This window comes from Toxotes jaculatrix, chromosome 5, assembly GCF_017976425.1.
Source record: "Toxotes jaculatrix isolate fToxJac2 chromosome 5, fToxJac2.pri, whole genome shotgun sequence".
NCBI lineage: Eukaryota > Metazoa > Chordata > Actinopteri > Toxotidae > Toxotes > Toxotes jaculatrix.
Genome location: NC_054398.1, coordinates 15113288 through 15135599, shown reverse-complemented (window position 1 = coordinate 15135599; position 22312 = coordinate 15113288). Strand labels below are relative to the sequence as shown.

The following is a 22312-nucleotide window of genomic DNA, read 5'->3' as shown; positions in this document are numbered from 1 at the left end:
GCAGTAAAAGAAAATATAAAAAATAACAATATACAATCCAAAACACAATGGAGAAAAACAAAGGTAAAAGTACTCAGATTATAAATATTATTATATACTATATACAAAAGGTGCTTGAGTCTTTGTAGTGAAAAGTGACTGGTGATACATGTATGTAAACATAAAACAGAATTATGGCAGTGCAGAGCAGTAGTAATATGTAACGTGGTTTCATTATGTGTTGGCATTGTACAACCTCACAACTGTTGGGATGAAGGACCTGCGGTACCTCTCCTTCTTACACCGCGGGTGTAGGAGTCTGGAGCTGAAGGAGCTGCTGAGGGACCCCACAGTGTCATGTAGGGGGTGGGAGGTGTTGTCCATGATGGATGTCAGCTTAGCCAACATCTTTCTCTCCCCTACTTCCTCCACAGAGTCCAGAGGACAGTCCAGGACAGAGCTTGCTCTCCGTATCAGTCTGTTGAGCTTTCCCCTGTCCCTGTCTGTACTGCCCCCTCTCCAGCAGACAACAGCATAAAAAATCACAGAGTCATAAAAAGTCCTGAGCAGAGGCCTGCACACTCCGAAGGACCTCAGCCTCCTCAGCAGGTGGAGTCGACTCTGTCCCTTCTTGTAGAGGGCATGGGTGTGGTCAGACCAGTCCAGTTTATTGTTTAGGTGAACACCCAGGAATTTGTAGCTGTCCACCAGCTCGATGTCCACTCCCTGGATGTTCACCAAAGTGAGGTGATGTCCTTTCCTCTGGAAGTTGATGATCATCTCCTTTGTCTTGCTCGTGTTGAGCTGCAGCTGGTTGAGCTCACTCCAGCAGGCAAAGTCCTTGATGACCTTCCTGTATTCCAGGTCATTTCCCTCAGAAACACAGCCAACGACAGCTGTGTCATCCGAGAACTTCTGGATATGGCAGTGGGTGGTGTTGTAGGTGAAGTCCGAGGTGTACAGTGTGAAGAGGAAGGGGGAGAGCACGGTACCCTGAGGGGCTCCTGTACTGCACAGCACCACATCAGACACACAGTGATGCAGCCTCTCATACTGTGGTCTGTCTGTGAGATAGTCTTTTGTCCATGCAGCCAGGCGTTGGTCCACTCCCATGTTCTCCATCTTCACACTGAGCAGTGACGGCTGGATTGTGTTAAAAGCACTGGAGAAGTCAAAGAACACGACTCTCACAGCACTCCCGCTGTCCTCCAGGTGTAGCAGTGATCTGTGCAGCAGGTAGGTCACTGCATCGTCCACCCCAATCCCCGTCTGATAAGCAAACTGCAGAGGATCTAGTTGTGAGCCCACAATCTCTCGCAGCTGCCTCAGGATGATCCTCTCCATAGTCTTCATTAGATGAGACGTCAGAGCAACAGGCCTGAAGTGGTTTGGCTCCTTTGGACGCGATGTCTTCGGGACCGGAACCACACAGGAGGTTTTCCACAAGGCCGGGACCTTCTCCAGTCTCAGGCTCAAGTTGAACATGTGACTGAACACGCCGCAGAGCTGATCAGCACAGTCCTTCAGAAGTCGAGGGCTGATCCCATCCGGGCCTGGGGCCTTCCTTGCCTTGATCTTCTTAAGCTGACTCCTCACCTGATTGTCAGTTATGGAGAGGGGGGGTGGGGGGGTGGTCGTAGGTGAATCAAATCTTCCACTTAAACACAGACATATTACTAGACCGACTGGAAATCTGGGTATATAAGCCCTACTTATAGGACAGAAACTAATTTCTATAGCTAATTACGCATCTGAGCAGACAAAAATTACATGAGGAGTTCCCCACGGCTCCATTCTGGGACCTCTTCTGTTCAGCATCTACATGCTCCCACTAACAAGAAAATATGCTACCATAACTATGCTGATGACTCACAAATTTACATAAATATTTCACCATGGGACCATAACCCTTTACAAGCTCTGAGTAAGTGCACTGAACCAATCAACAACTGGATGTGCCAGAATATTCTTCAAATAAACAAAGACAAAACAAGTCAATGTTTTGGAGACAAAGAAGAATGATTAAAAGTCAGTACAGTCAATACAGGTAAAAAAAAAAACACAAACCGAGCCAGAAATCTTAGTGTGGCCATCAGATCTCAGACCTGAGCCACATTAAGACAATTACCTTAAGCTATCACCTTAAGAACATTTCAAGGATAAAAGTACTTATGTCTTTGGAAAAACTTGTCCATGCATTTATTTTAAGTTGACATGACTACTGTAATGGTGTGTTTACTGGTCTCGCAAAAAAAAAAATTGACAGCCAGCGCTGATTTACAAAGCTGCTGCTCGAGTCCTCACTAAGACCAAGAAAGAAGATCATTTCACTCCAGTTCTCAGATCTTTTCACTGCCTTCTTTCAAAGATTTGATTTCAAAATACTGTTGTTGGTTTACAAAGCACTGAATGGTTTAGGGCCAGAATGCATATCTGATCTGCTGCTACATTATGAATCATTCAAACCCCTCAGGTCAACTGGGACAGGTCTGCTTTCTGTCCCCAGTGTCAAAACTAAACATGGAGAAGCAGCATTCAGTTTTTATGCTCCACATATCTGGATAAAATTCCCACAGAACTGCAGGTCTGCTGCAACTGTCAATACTTTTAAATCAAGGGTAAAGACTTTCTATCTCTTTTGTTTGTTTTGTCTTAGGTTTCTTTTACGTTTTCTTTCAATCACTTGCATGTATTATTTAATTACCTTGTTGTTGCAATGTACTAAACAAATAACCTTGCCTTGCCTTGCCTTGCCTTAAGAGAGTTAGATAAATACACCATTCAGTGTCTGTTTAGCCATAAGTAATATCTGTGCTTTTGTGACTTTATACAAAGTGCTCCTATGGTCATGTCAGTGAAACATTGGAACGGATTGCTCATTTCAGCTCAGCAGTTCACAAAAGATTTTCATTTTGGTGGTGAAAACGGAGAAGACGGAAGGTATAAGCTGTATTGCAGTAAAAGCATCATTATCCCAGAACCATGAAGATTTTGTCATTTTGAATAATTGGGCCAATTCCAGGTGATCACAACTGTACAAGAGCTTAATGAACTCACTGTACATCACCCAATGCAGTGAGTGGAAAAAGAAAGGTTGAATTTTTTTATTCAACAAATAAGCACATTGCAAGTTTACATCACATCTTGCATAACTCATGGAAAGTAAACAATATCATGCAAACAAACACTATTGATCACTCTTTTTCTTGCACTAGTGTTGCAACAACATATTACATAAGTAAATTAAGTTTTTACTGTTAACTTTACATTACAAAGTTTCAAATTTAATTTTTTTCTTATCCATTGCTCTTTCATAGAAAGCAACACAATTCACAACATAATGTGCTAATAATACAACTAATACTAATATGAAATATACCAAATGACGTGATAAATTATGGTGACTTTACAGAGCTTTGTCTCCAGTGTGATCTTTGTGCAACACAGTAAACACAGAATTGATCTCAGACAAGCTGTCAATAACACATCAACAACATGCAGTACAGGTACATTCAATACATTCTACTGTATGCCATAACATTTATTAAAAAGGCTGTCTTGATCAATAATGATCACAATGTAACATTCATTTTTGCAATGAAACCAAATCACAGTCTTTTAGATTGCAAAGCACCATGAACGACATAGAGCAGTTTTCAGTCAACAAGCAATGATAGCCACAGAACCTCACAGCAAAAAACCCAACATACTATAAAAATGTGTGTGTGTGTGTGTGTGTGTGTGTGGGTGTGTGAGTGTGTTGTGGATGTGACTACCTTTCAACTTGTCAGTCAAAGTTGGGACATATCCAATCCAGTCCAAGATATTTTTAGACTGTTTACAGTAAGTCTAAACAGATTTGTCATCTGCTCAACCTGGATTTAAACTTACCCAAGTGGGTCTTCACGCTTCCCAAAAATCTTATCAGCACCGTGTGACACATTTTGTGTGATGCAGGATCACCCTCTGCCAATCATGGTAATTTAGTAAAATGCTGCAAAAGAGCAAAAACAAGCATCGCTCTGCGACGCTTTGTCAAAATTTGATCAGTGGCATCCAAGATATTATGTGTGACAGACGATGTGCGGGACAGACAATGTGCGGGATGACAGACCAGGGCTGAGTTTAACACAGCATTGTTTACATCAGTGGAACAAAAAAAGAACAGATTTGTCTGACAAAAGACAATGAATTTTTGTGGAGCTTCAGCAATGCAGTGAACTCAATAAATTGATGAATTTGCTGTCATCTCTCGTAAAAGACTCAGCTCAGCACTGATTAAATGCAGAGATACTATTTACTAAAATACTTTACGCTACTATATCTTGCTTACTGGGATGATTGGACTTGACTGGAAGCCACTTTTTGTTCTGTTCTTGTAGTTTACCTCCTCTAGGTCTGTATTGTGGTTACCTGAGGCAATCTGCCTGTGAGATGACAGGCGAGTCATGTGCATAACACAAGTGTTATTTTCTAGTTCAGTCCGCGTGTTTGGGCTTCGACAGCATTTCTTTAGACCCTTTTGGAGATGAATGGTGAACAGACCGTAAGTGATGGGGTCTAGACAGGCATTGAAGAGGCCAAAGATAAAGAGCATATGAGTCAGTGAATGGGAAACCGTCTCCTCCATTTTCTCGGGAAACAACCAATACCACAGGCCTAGGAGGTAGTACGGTGTCCAGCAGATGATGAACGATGTCACGATGACAATGCTCATCTTAAGAGTCCTCATCCGAGCTTTTGGGATGTTGTTGTGAGAGCGGCGGAGATGAACATCTCTCGACACCACTAGATGAGAAAGAAAACATTATCTTTGTCATGCATAACCACTTGTGTCTCAAAAAACACATTTTGATTGCAGGTTTTGTTGCAAACATGAGACTTACGGTTACTCCGAGCCATGCGGCTGGATATCTCAACAAGGATTCGTGTGTAACAGAAGATCATAATGACCAAAGGCAGGAGGAAGAGGCACACAAAGGTGAACATGTTGTACATGGTCTCCTGCCAGTGCTGGACAAAACTGCCATGGGTGGTGCACTGGGTGAAGTTCTCTGGCACTGTGATGGTCACATTATGAAATATAAACATCTGTATGAAAAGACAAGAACAGTTCTGCTTAGCAATAAATCTAAATCAGTTAAACAGACAGAATGGGCATCTCAAGTCATTGCTCCTCTACGCTCCAGCCCATGAATAAATGAATAAGGTCTGCCATCGTGATACATGTGCCGATCCCTTCAATGCATCTTGGAGGAGACGAGGAGAAACAAAGGCTCTCAGAGGAGCCTGGAGTGAGGATCTACAGGTGCAGAATTTTTTTTCCTTCAATCAGAATCTGATTGTTGACTCCTCAGCTGATCTGATGGGACAATAAGAAGAATGGCTGGGCTATTGCAGAAACAGATGTTCTGTAATATTAACAATATTTTATGACTGTAATGCTGTAGATTTGGCAAACTACCCATAGAGATAATAGCACCAACAGCAGCTCTATAGTTTTTAATATTTATTCATAAAGTAGGAATGCGTGTGGATTCTGAAACATGAATCAATCATGAAAGCACTTGTAATTTTGTGTACTTTTTCTTCCTCAGAAGAAAGGCTTTTTCTGCTTAAGAGGTATTCTAATTACTCCTCTACACCTGCACAGGCAGCGTTATTATTAGACCCATAATATTCAGCCTTTCACTGACAAATTATTGATTTTATGCAGAGCATTTATAGCTGATTGTGACCGCTGCCTCACATTGCATCTGTTCTTTCTGTGATGAACAAACTTCCACTGTAAAAATCAAAAAATCTGAAGAATCGGAACAAGAATGGAGCTCAAAATGCTCGTGTTATTTACTGACAATATGTCTAAATATAATAATAAAGGTGATAATTAGAATATTGAATTGCTTTATACATATATTCTAACGAGTTTGAATCAAACTGGCACTGGCTAAAATGTGCAGAGCATTTAAATACATAGACAAGATAAACGTATTCGGCTGTTATCACACTCTCACAGCTGAATATGTTGCATGTCCTTGCCATTTTGAAATGAGATTTCCTTTGGCTGCGCACGTCTAAGATAAAAACTATATTTATCTTGGAGGAGCAACAATTCCATAAGACACTGCATTCATTGTGGGTCATGTACACTTCTGATCCTCTGTTAAGCTAATTATGATTCTAGCAGGAGAAATGAAGCCAGCCGCAAAGGAAAAAAAACCCAGTCCAGGGTTTCCTCAAAAGAACTTAAATTAATTTGATGCCTAATTGTATTCTCATCAAAATGAGTTAAAAACCACAGCATAAACTCAGTGTCTGGTCAACAGTTGTACAGTTCTCCCAAGACAATGTCTTCATTATATGTGTTCCCGTGCTTGTCTGCAAGCCAAAACACATAGATGAGAAAATAAATTGAATCTGTGACTTCAAAAAACAGACCACAAGCTGAGATCTTAAAACTAAATAAAACATTCTATATATGCAAACCACAAGCATGCATGACAGCTTGTATGTTTCTAATTTATGTTTGTGGCATGGTCTAAACGTCAAATCAGTGTTAGCATGTTATTTTATGTAGAGATGTGTTATCATGTAAACTGAGGGCAGACTCCATGTGGTGCAAGCCTCAAAGGGAGAGTCAAACCTCAAGGCTAAAACATGAGTTGAATTGTGAGAGTACCTGGCAGCTACTGCACTGAGACAATAGAGACAGCAGCAGTATTGCTCCTGGCTATTTCTTTTTATCAAGACATTTAGTGCAGTTTGTTTGAGTCCCTCAGATTCCACAGTGAAGATAAATGGACTGCAAAGGCTGAGCTATACAACAGCTGAGCTACTGCAAGTCAGGAACAGTACATCTGCCCAGGAAAGCATGGATAAGTCCACTTTATGAGCAAGACATCTTTTTTTTTTTACTTCAACAAATATGTCAGAATATGTGGATCTTTCAATGTACACAATGTGCTTCACACAATAAACTCGGTTTTATGTGGACATTTAAAGGCCGGCATCACTAAGCAGCTTACCCCAGTCCAGTGTCAGTTTTTCATCTATGTGTAGTAATAAAACATGTATTGACTTGTCTGTGGGTATTTAAAGAACCGTCTCTGTCTAAGGATGTGGTTTTGAAAGCTTTTTTTAAAAACATGTTCAGCCCCACAGTCATTTGCTGTCAATCAGGACAAAATCATGGTGTTTGAGCTAAGTTCAAACTCACACAAAATCTAGAGGAGAGTCCAAAGTTTGCATGAAAAAAAACAAATATGTCATGCTGAATCTGAGAAAACGTGTACAGATTGATGCGCAGGACATCCAGAATATTTATATCCCTTTGATGTAATGGTGCATCCATGTAGACATTGGTTCTTGGGTTTAAATATTTAATTCACTCTAAACTTCATAAAGTATTGCTTCAATGAAATATTGGAACAAGCTGATAAAGAATACGTAGTATATACTGTCGGACAGTGTGGGAAAATAGGGTAAAATAAAAGGAAAAGTGGATGTTCTGCTCTGCAACAATCAAAATTTTGTGGGTTACACTTAGATATAGATTTACAATATAGTACAACATAGTTATAATGATATAAAATATGCTGATGTGATATAAAATTGTTGACAGACCCTGTACATTTATAAATAATGTCCTTATTGCAACTTAAAAATACATTATAATGTGGTCTAAACCATTTATTAAATGTTTATATAGTGCATGTTAATGCTAAATATTGGGGTTAAAGTAAAATGTAACTGTACCCTGTTATACAAAAATACATTTCCTCTTTCAAATATTCAATACCAAAATGCACCAGTTCATTTAAATAGATACATACTGTGTATTTTCCACTTATGATGTACAAAACAACAATTGTATATGAATATCGGTGAGAGGATGGTGCAGGAGGTGGTCAGATTTAAAAAACTGAAATAGTGTAAGTCAGGGCTGCATAGATGGTTAACTTCAGATGGTCCTTGATGATGGTTACACCAGCATGAAGCCACTAAAGCTGCATTTGCATCACAGTTAAAGGTGTGATTCTGTATTATTTCTAGTGTTGTTATTTTTGTGTATTTATACTTTAAAATACCTACATGTGCACGTGTCATACATGCCCTATATGTGTATATGCGTCACACATGTATGATGCATGTGTGAGAGTTAGAGCTGACATAGCAACACATCCTAACATTGGAGCCCAGTTAAATGATGTTTGTATTGCTTTTTTTATTGCCAGTTTGTATGTGGTGAATCAAAGGTTCACATACGTACATAAGCGAAGGAATGAGCACAAGTTTCTGAGTAAACAGAATATGCCTCCCAATTAAGGAGCAAGTCATCCTTCAGGTTGCAGTCTAGTTATTTTTCCTAGCAACATCTTAGCCAGCAATGGTTTCTCTACAGTGACAAACCATGGATAACAGACACAGACACAATCATCAATAATGTCATCATATGAAACCTGCTCCCATATTGAGTGATTGATACTGTTGACAGCAAGGCCAGTGAGCCATTCCTGACACATGGTTGACCTCAGGTAGGACTTGATCAACTGTAGCTTTGAAATGCACCCACAATGCCCGCCGCCCGTCCCTTCTGTCGCGGTCTGGCTTTATACAATACAGCTCACAGTGGAATTACCCACAATGCCCGCCGCCCGTCCCTTCTGTCGCGGTCTGGCGTTTAGATCTATGAGAAAAACATCAGTAAATAAGGTTGGATATTGCGGTCGATAGCGCACTTGATGACACGTTGCTCGTGCATTAGTGTGATACCTGAGGAAAACCAGATGAGATGAGAGTGACTGAAAATGTCAATGCAGGATGTGATCTGACTGGGTTGGCAAGAACAATCCGCTGAGAATTACACAGAGAGGCATATTACAGAAGGGTTGCCGTTCATAAAGCCCTCGTTACAAAGATGAATGCACTTTTGAGAGTTCAGTGGTGCAAAAACCAGAGGCACTGGTCTACAGAGATGTGGAAAAAAAGTGATATGGTCAGATGAGTCATCCTTCACCATATTCTAGACAAGTGGGCGAGTGCATGTGTTGCATACAAAAAGAGAAGGATACAGGCCTGAATGTTTGACCCCTACAGTGATGGGAGCCAGTGGCTCTGCTTCAGAAGTTGTCTAAGAATAATGTTTTAATAACAAGTTTTAAAACATTATTCTTCAGTTTTCTTCAGTGTCAAAGTAATGCAGTGATAGACCGGCGAGTTCACCAAAAAGAAGAAGGTAACTGCACTTGAAATTATTACTGGAGTGGGGATGAAAAAACTGGTAATGTTAAAATCACCCCACCTCAGAGCAATAAATCCAGTCTGAATGAGAGTTCACGCATAAAACTTCCTGTTCATGCCATAACTGTATTTTTCAAACCCTAACCCTATCTGATTACAGAGAGAAGTTAACCTGTGGAATACGGTATGTCTAACATGTCCAACAGTTCTATCTAACAAAACTAAAGTCCTCAGAGCAAATTTCAGGAGCATGAATTAGACTGCATTCAGACTAATAATAGCACAAGATGAAAAAAATGCAAGGGGCTGCGATGGTGTAGGCTGGTTGCTACAGGTTACCAGTGAGAAGATGTACTGTGGACCTGAAAGTTCAGTTTGAAGACAACGCACACTGGTTTAAACCCCCATGAAGCAAGCAGATTTGTCAAGTCTGGGGTGGTTACATGACTAATGGTGTTCACTTCTGTCTCAAAACTTGCAAAGTGTTGCAGTTACAGACTGGTCAGCAGGGGTTGTGCACTCCTCTGTAGCCAGAACTAAAGATCAGCTTTTCTGCTGAGGCATTTCCTGCTTATTATTTCTGTTGCTGTGTTTTTCTGCCCAGTATCCCAGTGTGTGGGAGACTGGAGTCTGCATCACAAACTTCCAAATAATATTTGCTTTTGTTCTCTGTAACCACAGTCCTTGTCTCACCCAACCAAGTTTTTTAAGTTGCCTAACCTTAAAGTAGCATTAACTGATTTTTTTCAGATTCTTGGGAGTAGCAGAAAGGAGCTGTAAACACACACACGTATAATCACCTTATGAAGTTGGTAAGATGAGATTGTTAGAAAACATTTGCCTACATAGACACCCTGCAGACACAGAGCAACATAAGCATTAATTTGGAACCATTTTTTCTGGCCACCAGGTAACTGTAATAACCACTGTCCTTTTAATTCTGTTTTGATCTGTACCAACTCATGGGGGAAATATTGCTTTCTTTAGGTGCTAAATGCTCCATTCTGTTCACCAGCTATCAGAGCTTTTGAAAACAGTAAAGGTGTGGGTGGCAAAACAATGAGTCCAAATATGTTGAAACCTCTGCAGAATTGAACAATAAGTCTTGGTGGATTTGTCACCACTTTTATACTACACATAACGGAATTATTTGATCCATTGCTAATATAAAAATACTAATGATAGCAGGTTTATCCATATCCTAACAATATTTTATTTGCCATGGTCGTGATCCTTCCCTAACCTCAATCATACTGCAGTTGCCACGTGTTGCTTATCATTGTTTTTTGTTTTTTTTTTCTTTTTTGAAGCTGTGCAGCTACTGTGCTGAACAGAGTGTTAGAGCAAATAATAAGCAGTATACAAGCCAGCCAGCTTTCTAACGGTACATGGCACCATCTGTTTAACTGTTCAACTTAAATTACTGGAGCTATGATGGCCGTTGTTGCTGTAGCTCTGCTGATAAGTGCTGCATCATGTCACTCAAGTCTTTTTTCAAAGTCAGTTTTACCCGCGTTTCTGAAACTGACCTTAAAACACTTATTTTAGTTTGGGTTTATTGAAAAGTAAAGCTAGCAAATAATGGAAATCTGCATGAATTAACATAAAAGCCATGTCTACACATCTAAGTCACTTTGTGCCTCCATCAAAGGTCCTGGGTTTCATTTTGTTCTGATTGTTGCCTAATGAGAGTCTTATGACCCAAAGACTGCAGAATTTATATGCAAGACAGTGTACAGCTTTTTTTCCCCTTTTTGCTCTTTCAAAGATTCAAAAATAAACAGCAGGTTTGTGAGATAACCATTTGCCTTTCAAAGAACATTTGCAGAAGCTTTTCAGCTGAAAGAGGTTCCTCAGAGGTCAGTGGCTCTTGGTACATCCCTGCCGTGAGAGTGTAGAGGTGCAGGAAGAGCCCCACATCAAGACATATTGGCACCCATCAACTAATCAGCCTGTCACAGTGTGGTGCTAACTGTACTTTTGCCTCATAGGTCAGTCATAAAAAATCATTCACAAATGAATGAATCATGAATAATCATTTAGAGGGGTACAGTTCATAAAGAAAAACATCACTCATTGGCACTATTTGGAAAAACAGGCTATAGCTACAGACACTTGTTTTGTGCCATTAAAATCTGCAGCCACCATCTTTGCTACCTGTGAAAAGGCTTCAGATGCACAGCAGCAGGAGCCACTGTGACTGGGCTGTCTATTCCTTCGTAACTCGGTAAAATAAAAGGGAAGCCTTCAAATATATGTGCCATTGTCTTTCCTGTCATCTCTCACTGGCAACTCGGTTTTACACTCTGAGTAGCTAAACCTAGCCTGTGTCAGATAAAAGTCTAAATAAGGCAACATCACATATTGGGTTGCTGTTGTTGCCATGAAATCTGCTGCATTACTTGTTACTCTGCACAGTGGCCTTGAAAATAATGAGCGAACAATGGCAGGGGCTGCACTTCTGACCTCAGTGAGTTACATACATACTACATATGGTTAATTGTTCAACAGTTTTTGACATTATGTTCTGACTTATTGTTGACAGGTCTCTCAGATCGCTCACAGAAAAAATCATAAAGGCCCCTCAGTTTTCAAAATGTCTGAGTTTCACACTTGCATTTCATTAAAATGGTTCAGGAATGCACTGAATAAGAACTGAAATAACAATATATTCAAAAATAAATAAATAGTAGTATTGCACGTTTCAAGTTCCTATTGTTTTCTGTTTTTTGGACAAAATTTCTCCTTATTTCCTATTTGTGAATCTAACACTAATGGATTTGTTTTGAATAGATCAGTTGATAACTGGGATTCCACCACTTATCAACTCATTACATCCCACTATTTCATACCATATTGGCTGTTTTGTCTGTGCTATACTGTACACAACATTCTCAGTTGGACCTCTTTTTACTTTTCATGTTAGTGGTTTGTGAGTCATCTCTCTCCTTATTTCACAAAAAAAGGGCCTCTGCATGAGAGAGCCTCAGGACTTCTGATAATTGCACTCTCTTCAGCTGGTACATACAAGAGAAATTACTAACATATATTTGTGGGTAAGAATAATACTGACTGGGCCGTCCAAAGATCACACAAGAATCTTTTCCATGGCGAATGAAATAGTGAGTTAGTCATTAAAGCCGACAATTAACAAAGAGAGTGTTTAAAAAAAAAAGTCAACTGCTTCTTTAATTTTTTGCTAAAATGTCCAACAGTGTGCACAAACTGTTGTCCATGTCCTAACATAAAGGCTCATTCTGATCTGAGGTCCTTTTTGGGACAGGACTACATCATCTGTCCCTTTCAAAACCCTTATAAATCATGTATCTGCTTTATAACGTGTGAAACAATTATGTGGTTAAGGTCTTGTTGGATTAAGTACAGGGGACCCCCTTCATCATAGTTACACTAATAACCATGTGGTTAACATGGTTATTAATTAACAATGTTGTCTCTTTGGAAGGAAATGGAAGATGGTGGTCTTCTGTTTTATTCACCCATCCGTCCACCCCAACCTCCTCCTTCTGCTGAATCTGTTGCTCTATAACGTCATCTGACTTCCCCCTGTGCTCCCAAAAGGTGAGAGTCAGTGATGAGAGTTAGTTTCTACGGCTACCATCCATCATCACTTCAATAGAAACATACTGTATGTCATGCTTCGGCGTTAACCTGGAGGGCAGTCTCACATAAAGAGATAGTGACTCCAAAAAACTGGAATCAGCATTTGAAAACCCACCAAATGTAATTTGTCTCTACCTGTAAAAAAGGGAAAATTTCACTGTTTAAATCCCCCTAAATTGCCAGAAAAACATGAGCGTGACCTCTGCGTCCTCAGCTTTGGTTCTGTCCTTAAACAGTCACATATTATTATGCCAGCATCTGTATGAGAGGTTAGACTTCTTTCACCCCAGACTGGACCAGTGACCTCAGATGAGGTTGAGAAAATAAAAAGGTTGATCTTACACCTGATTAGGTACTTGATAAGAACTCCTGATATTTGCAAACCTCTTGAAAGGGTGTCAGGTCATAGATCCCTGATCTGATCAGAAATCCAATTTCATTAATGTGAGCAGCTGTCTCATTCACATTCAGCAGTTCAGACCAGTTCAAGGAATGTTATCAATTTATCATATGTTGTTAAGCAATTTGATTTGAACCTTGTGCTTCAATGTGCTGGAGCTAATTGTGTTCATACTAATGTTAAGTACTGTGCTGCTTTAAGCCACTTGGAAATAAATAGCTTACAGCCATTTTTTTAACCATAAAACTTTAATTAACTCAAGTAATCCAAACACTGTGAATACAGCAGGTCAATGTAAAGGTGTTTAGTTGTTCAAAGTGGGTAAAAGCAAAGTGCACCTATTAATTTATACACAGCACTGCAGATTGAGAGAACCAGCTGCACTTTTTATGTCGCATAAGATTTTTTTTTCATCTCTTGATTACCTGAATGTTGTTTCATTATGATTCCTTCTGCAGACTTAACAGAAAAGTAATTAACCTTCATCTCCCTTTTCATCAACACTCAATGAGCTGGATGTGAGTCCCTTTCAAAACAGGAAAGTACACTCACAGTGTCTTTATGGGCAAGTCTTCATTCTCCTGCTGATAAAAGGCCGGTAAACAGTGATGGGTGACCTGTACAGCCAACAGCTTTCAAGTAGTAAGAAGTCTCGTATGAGCACAGAGCAGTGAGAGAAGTATTTGATGAAAAGCCCCAGACTGGCAGAACATACAAAACGTGTTTTCTCTTACCTGAGGGAGTGAGAGGATCACACTCATCGTCCAGGCCACAGTCAACATGATTTTGCTTTTCCTTTTGGCCTCACTGATGCCCAGAGGATTGAGGATGGCAGACTGTCTATCCAAGCTAATGACCACAGTTACAAAAGCGCAGGAGTACATCGCCACCAGCTTCATGAACATTAACAACCTGCAGGCGACGTCTCCCGCCTGCCACTGCACCGTGATATTCCACACCGCGTCCACGGGCATCACGATGAAAGTCACCAGCAGGTCCGCCACCGTCAGGTTCATTATGAGGATCCTGACGTGTGACTTGCGCTTGCCGCCGTTGCCTGCAGCCCACAGCACAACCAAGTTGCACACAGCTGACACTGCGCACAGAGTGAAGGTGATGATGACTCTGACTTTGGCCGCGGTGGAGAAAGTGGGCAGCTGGAGCGCGTCTCCACCAGCGGTCTTATTGCACACAGAGGTGGGTCCCAGACAGCTGCCATTCACGGTTTGATCCGTCAACTGGTGGAACATAATGAACACCGGAGCCTGACTGACTGACTGACGGGAGGCACAAGTACAAGCAGGGGCAATGATCCCGGCTACTCCTAGACTGTGCCTTTCTTCTCCATCTGCATCTCCAACTGGAACTTCAAATGTTAAAACCAAGAAAAGAAAGGAATTATTTAGAAATTTGTTTTAAATTCTCGTGGATTTATGTTTGGAAGCCTACATGCCACAGGAGACAGATGCTGCGCGTAAGAGCCACACGTCACATGCATCCTTAAAAACAGCAGGAATTCCTGGCACATCCAGCTTTAATTGGCGCACAATAAATGACACCAGAATTAAAACAATTTACGACGCAGATAAAAAAAAAATAGCTTACCTGCAATTAGAAGCCGAGGCGACAGTGCGCGCTAATGGAGATCTCAGTGAGCGTCTTTCTGTTGCAGTCAATGCAGCTGTTGCTTCAGACCGCTTTATTCCTCCGCTCTGACGCGCAAAATGACAAGCGCAGTGGCGGTTCTACATTGAATTAATCCCTGGGCGACTCCACCTCCAAGCGCCCCCCCCAAAAAAGAAAAGACATTTAACACAAACAGCCATGTTTTAACAATATTTATATTATAACAATCCCCAACTCCAACATTGCCAAAACAGTTTAGAAATTAAAGTTATCAGAAATTAAATAAATATACTCTATATACATAAAAGTGGCAAAAATATACACAATCACACATAACAGCAGAGAATAACAATAATATAAAATAAAAACTTGAGTGACGTTCGAAGCAGGTGAGTGCTTCAGACGTCATACTAATCAACTGATTGGTTCGGTTTGTCATGTGAATCACGTAACGGGATTGAGTGTGTTCAGGGATAGGATAGCTCTATATAGTGGCGGTCATTTGAATTTTTCTTTGCAGAGTAGGTTGGTTTGTTGCGGTCCTTAGGTGTTTTGAGAGTTAGTAGTGTTGATAGCGTATTTTTGGAGAATTTTTGGACTCAATCGGTTTCTTCTTTTACAAAGCCGGGTTGGTTTGATCCGTCTATGAACCGCAGGGACTCCTCTTCTTTGAATGGTGAAACACAGCCCCCCACAACCTAAATAAATAAATAAATTTTAAAAATCCACAGCAAGCCACAGACCGCTGCAGCAGAGACATTTTTCAGAAAACCTGGTCAAAACCTAATTGAAAAACATTGGATATGTTTTTTGGGTGCAGTGAGGGAGGGTGGAGGGGGAGTTGGGGGCTCTGGAGGCAGAAACAGCAGCACATTCCTTTCATCAGCCCTTTGAGAAACTTGTCATAAATAATAATTAAATGTAAGTGTTATTTGCTTGGAACTGCCTCTGTTTTGTTTTTCATCTCTAACTCAGTCATTTGCAGCAAGACATTCCACACAGCACTAGGGTGATGAGAAATACTTTTATTTGCGGGTTAAAAGCTTTTTAAGTCTCTTGTTTTGTGCTCAGGACAAAATGTGCTTTATGTGCAACACCCACAAGACAGTAAGGAATCCACACACTCAACAGACACAATAACAAATCAAAAGCCTGAGAAGATAGGTTTTCGGTTTGCTTTTGGAGACTGACACAGTGGTGACAGACCATGGTCATTTGATGTCAGGTGGTTTGTTCTGGAGAACAGAAATTTTCAGAAATAAAGGAAGATTCAAGGGGAACTAGCACGGTGTCTGTTACTATCACACAGAAACCAGCTGAATACACACTGTAAGCTTGAGCTTTATTTACAGATAACTTCAGGTAAAGGTGATCACTGAGTCCTTTTGAGTTCCAGTATCCTGTCTTTGGTTCCATTATTTTAAGGTCTAAGGATACACTTTTATATCAACATACATTGTAGTGTGGCAAATGCATACTCAATGATAACTGTAAAAATAATCTGAGCAATAACTTTGTGTTCCACTCAGGTCTGAGTCATAAACATGGGAAAGGTGTGAGAAACTGCCACAAGGGCCCCAAAGGCCACATGTCGACCTTAGGGGAGGAACATCCCTCTGACTTCTGACACCTGCAAAGTACTGTCTCCATATTGTACAATATATTTATTTTATTCCTCAACCAATCAATGTTTTGTGTGTTATTTCTGCAGTGCTGAATCTTTAATGAAGCAATTTCCATGACAGTTTGCAGCCCTCATGCAATTTTTACATATATGTGGGATGACCAGAATAATAATCATAAAGTTGTGACAGTCACAGCAGGATTGTCACAAAGCATAGTCTCTTCTAATGTCACATTTAGAGTAAAAACAGTTGCCTGTATTTGTCCTAATGTACACACCTCTTTTTAATATGCAGCAACCAATAAACAATGTTGTTTTAGAGTAAAGGTCAAATTCTGCTAATTTGATGCATTAAGTAGGTCACGCATGAAGAGCCACCAGAGCTCCCAGAGCCCTGCAATAAAGAGTATCAGTGTGTGTCATATGGTGTAAATACTGTAAACAACCCTCATTAGCGACCAAAGGTAGAATGACATCATTATAAGCACTCAGCAAAAGCTGGGAGACCATGCTATCAAAGATATTATATTTTACAGTATTGATTTGAAAGCTGACACACTGAGGTCAAAACTATTGGTAATCCCTGTCCCAGTAATTGAATATCATACTGGTGAATTTTACTGAAATCCTTCAATCTAATCTTTCATATCTTAAGGTTATGAGATGGCACAATCAGCTCTGCAAACATAGGCCAGCCTGATGGCAGATAAATCATTTTCATTGATCTCACAGCTACGAGTCATAGCCTGAGGAATATCGAGTCACCCTTGAGGACTGTATTGTGCAGGATTATTCCTCCTGAAACACTGATGTGAGTAGGTAATCCCAGTTTGGAGCATTAAAGTAGCCAAAATGGATGTTGACATTTGTCTCCCTGGGTTTAGCGAAATTTGTTGGTGGATCTCTTAAAGCAAAAAAATTCATCTTGGATAACCTCACACACAAATTTTCCATTTTTCACTCTCAGCGAGCCATCTCTTCCTTTGACAAATCAGTATGGTAAGTTCATTTGAAAAAAGGGAATGAATGATCCTACCTATAGGCTATGGTATACATTATCACCTCTATTTCGACACAGTATCTGGTGTTGCGAGTACACAAACTGCAAACATTTTTCTTCGGGGCACTTATTACTGTAGAACCAGCCACATACAGTGACTGTATAGCCCACATCAAGCTGGATAGAGACAGTTTGTTGAAATTAGTTTTTATAGATTTGATTTACATAAATACAGAAGCACTTAATCCAGGCCATTGGTTATCTGCACTGGTTTACACATGATGAAATAAATGACAAAAACATCTGAGACAAAAAGGCTTAATGTTCACTTACTGGCTTACAAACCAAAGTGTTTGGTTAGTTGTCACAGAGATGGCTCAGTCGTCATCATGTAACCTAAGTATGAACTTCTGTCATATGATAACAGGTGGCTGCATCAACAGGTGGGATTATGATCTTTGTCTCTGGTTATAGATGGTTGTTGACATCAGATGGGAATGGACCCTTGATGCTTCTCCAGCCTTCCACTGACTCCTGATGACTTTGACCCCAGTATGGACTGGGAGGGGCTCAGCTTTACTCTACGAGTAATGCCGTGTTATGTTTATACATAACATACATACACATTGCATTCATAACAGCATCAAAGCCTCTTTGAACGTTGTTATACGTGTCCTCGAGTGTGAAGTGGGATGCTGAACCACCTCTCTTGAATTTGTTTATCTGTGTGGAGTCATTATCATCCTGGTATATTGGGGGCGATCATGAAGAAACAGAAACTGTCTTTACACCACAGGGTGCAACAGTTCCTAGAAGATATATTCATTGGGTGTTTCACAACAAGGCAGAATAATCATCAGGCCTGATGACTCCGATAAGATAGCTGCCCACACCATTATGGAGCCTTCACTTTGTTTAACAGATGGCATCAAGCACTGTGGGTTGAAGGCGACATTTGGCTCACGATAAATGTAAACATGCCTGTACGTAGTGTTGGAAACAGTGTGAATACATCCTGTACGTACATATGTACATCCATACATATACATGACCCCTGGCTTTTTTTTTTTTTTTTTGCTATGATCTGGGCCACAAGTGGTTTCTGAATAATAATCTTAACTCTTAAATGCTTTTTTGAGGCACCTGATTTCAAATCTTGAGTAAATTACTAAATAAGATAGATGGAAAGTTAAAGTTCATGAAAAAAGCAAATGTTTCAGATAGTATTAATTAAGAGCTTGACACTCAAACTCTAATTTGTATAATCAGGAATAAAAAAAATAACAACATCCCTGCCACCATATGTTGACTGAGATTTATTGCTAAATCCTGAGTGGTGCTTGGAAACATGTGACATCATCTTTTTTTTTCAGCTGTGCCCCTCCCACTTTTAAATCATCAAAAAAAAGAACGAAAAATGAAAAAGAAAAAAAAATCTCACCAAAACATTGTCAGAAAATGTAGTGTTCTAGTACAACCCCACCATTAATGATAAAAAGCTGACTGAGGGCCTTTGAGTTTCTCTGTACTGATGCAGTGTATCCATGATTGGCATATGCTGCCATAATTGCCCTCATTTTCAGTTTTGAGAATCCTGAGAGTTTTCCTTAAATGATTTAGCAGTTTTTGAGATGGGTGTACTTGCAATTACTAAGACTACTGTTGAGTCTTTGCTGCATGTGTATTTTTTGACATTAGATTCTTTCAGTATTGTACATACCAATGGGAATGGAAATGATCAAATGTTTCTTTTTTATTAAATTTCTCACTGCATGTGAAGGATATATTACACAATTTGTGAAAAAAAAGTTAATGAAATACACATTAAACTGAAGACAAGTGCATCTGTAAGTCTGGAACAAGATTCAGACAGTTTTTTTTGTTTTCTGCACACCTTGTTTTTTCAAGATATAATATTCATTAATCCTCAGGAATGCACCAAAGTAAGGAAACTGGATTTCATACAAGTATAGCACTACCAGGATAGTGTTTTTTATTATTTTTTTTTCACCATATGCTTTTCATTAAACAAGCTGGTATTTCAGGGAGTGTGAGAGAAAATAAAAGAAGACGTGCGTGGGTTTGTTGCTAACCAGAAGTAGTTTTATTATTGGAGCAGAAGCGAACACAGACTCATCACCTCTGCTGCTTCATTTGCTGGCCAGCAAAGTAAACATGGGAGCTCAACATCAATGAGGATGAGCTCTAAGATATTCACTAGAGAGCCTGACTCATTTATACGTGTCTGCAATTCATCACCTGGCTGCTGGAGTCTTCGTATCCAGCAATAGTCGTAAGCAATTATCAGATTTCATAACTGCTTTAAAACTGTTTTGTTGAGCAAAGTCGACTTTTCTGAACGTATTAAAATTCATGAATGGCATTCACAATTCTTAGTCTTCAGCATAAATGTAAAGGAACACACAAATTTGTAATATGTAAATTAATAACACTTCCAGCTCTTTACTATATACTGTAATATCTTAAGGCTATAATGATTCATGTACATGTTGGTGGACCATCAAAGGGTAGAAAATGACTGTACAGCTGTTACAGCAGTTTTTTTCCCCTAAAGTACAGTTAAAATATTTCTGGAAAAAAAATAGATCACGTTTCTTTTTTTCAATATTAAAATAACCTATATTTTTTATTGTTCTGCAAAACATCTAGACGCCAAAAAAATATCTCCCCTGCCAGGGAAGTCCAACAAAAAAATAAACAAACAAACAAACAAAAAAAAAAATTAAAACAAAAACAAACATAAAATTGCCTGCATGTTTCCCATCAAACTAACAATCTAATTGTTGGTTTCAGAAAAGCAGTACTTAACAGCACGTTCTCAAAAGAATATTTGCTAGCAAAGTAACCGAAGTCAGGGCAAAAAGACGGGAAGTGAGTTGTCACACATGAATCTTAAGCTTGCTTTGTTTGAGATAAATCTGTATGTGTAAAAAAAAAAAAGCACTAGTTGTTCTCTGTCACATCTTGTTGCCTTGCCAGGCTCATGTTTGCTGGTTGTTAACTCCACTGTTATGCAGATGGAACTAGAGAGCATGTTGGAGTGGCTGACACATGGCATTGATCTTGTGAACATGCTGTTTATCCACACTATCTTGAGGCAGTGAACGTGGTCAGCAGTGATGGCACTGTGCATTGGGTCATTTACTTCAGCTATACACACTTGAAATGAGAAAGCTTGTTTTCAGTCCTTGGAAGATATTCTGGCCTGCGGTGTCAGGCTGTCTGTACTAAATCGGGTCTGTTCCTGGAACACAGCTGTCATGGACTGCAGCACTTTTGAACAGGATGTTGGTTCTTTACTTGACAAAATAGAAGGGTGTCTGTCAATCATGTGCCCAAACTGTGTGACAAGGTGAGAGAAAGACAGAAACAAGGAAAAACTTATTTAAATTTTCACCTTAGTGGATCAGTCTAGTCTAGATGTGGCAACCCTGTCTCCTAGAAATTATGTGAGACGTAATTGTAGCAAAGATTATGTACAGTGGGTAGGTGCTTTTTTTCCCCCATGGATTAAAAAGTGTAACGATGTAGGGAGGTGGTCTGGGTTGATGGCTTGTGTAAACAGTGCGGATGTTTGCTACAGGAGCTTTGCATCCTGTCTTCAGTATGTTGTTAGGTTTAGGCAACAGGTCTCGTATCAGTTTGTGAATTCTGCGTTGTATTAAGAAGCTTGAAACAGTAAATGTACTTTTGTCTAGAAAATGACCATAACAATCAGTCAGTTAATTGTTACAGTTCTAATTCAAAGGTTTGTGCAAATTAAACAAACAAAATACATGCTATAGATGCCAGTTTTAGAGGCGGTGGTGGATGGATTTTATTTTGGACAGAGCAAGGCTAACTGTTCCCCCATGTTTCCAGCCATTGCGCTAAGCTAAGTTAGCCGGCTGCTAGAGGTAGCTTCACGTTTGGTGCAAGGGGGGAGTTGTAGGTTTCAGCAGTGAGGATCACTTCCGCGTTCAAAAAGCTGCAGTTCCTCGGCTGCCGCTGGGGGCTGGCTCCAGAAGTGAGCAATTCTCCATTGACCCCCATGTTAAAATAGCCAACTTTACAGCCTTAAAAAACATATTTACAGCCTGGTACATTTTTTGTTTTTGGTCTCTATTGATAGTTTCCACCTCCGTGAACACTGTGGGGGGTGAATTTTTTTGTTAAATAACCGTTTAAGAGTTATTTAGGCTTAATAAATTGGGGCGTGGTTACGTTGAGTGGCTGTCCCATAGACAGGAACTGGCAGTTAGCTCTTTGCTAAAGCATCGGCTGGGCTAGGCGGCTACATCCAGAGGCCTCCGGCTACCTCCAGGGGCTGCAGTGTCCGTGTTTGTTTGCCAATGTTCGGATAGGTTTTTGTGACAGTATGGCTTGTTGTAACGTAGACTGTGCTAACCGACCGTCGAAGGAGTCTGTGTTGCAGTTTTTTCGGTAAGTAAATTTCTCACTATTTTACCTGGATGTTTGCACTAATTAGTACCGGCATATTTTGCCGCTGGCTTATGACTTAATTGCCGGTTTCTGGTCGCTGCTGATACAGATAGAGGACCGGAGCAGCTAATGTTAGGAACGCTGTTGCGGTGTGTTCCGTGCTCTCAGAGTCCGTTTATTGCGGCAATACGAGGCTACAACTTTATTTCGTCTCATTTTTCTGTTTAAAAAGTCCGACATTACATGGACAGAGCAGCTCCGTCAGTAAGCGGCTGCCGTTGTTTGTGTGCTGCTGTAACTGTAAGTGGATAGTGGATGGAGGCAGCGGCGAAAGCCGGTAAATATTAAATATTAAACATTTTAATATATTATTATCATC

General features: G+C 40.0%; 1 protein-coding gene across 1 annotated transcript; it reads right to left on the bottom strand.

The window, feature by feature from the left end:
* Positions 1 to 4297: 4297 nt before the first annotated feature.
* Positions 4298 to 14490, bottom strand: gnrhr4 (gonadotropin releasing hormone receptor 4). Its single transcript, XM_041038292.1, has 3 exons — positions 13975 to 14490; positions 4866 to 5070; positions 4298 to 4767 (listed from the first exon to the last, which is right to left on the bottom strand). Exons 1-3 carry the CDS (start codon positions 14488 to 14490, stop codon positions 4298 to 4300), a joined length of 1191 nt encoding a protein of 396 aa, XP_040894226.1.
* Positions 14491 to 22312: the final 7822 nt, after the last annotated feature.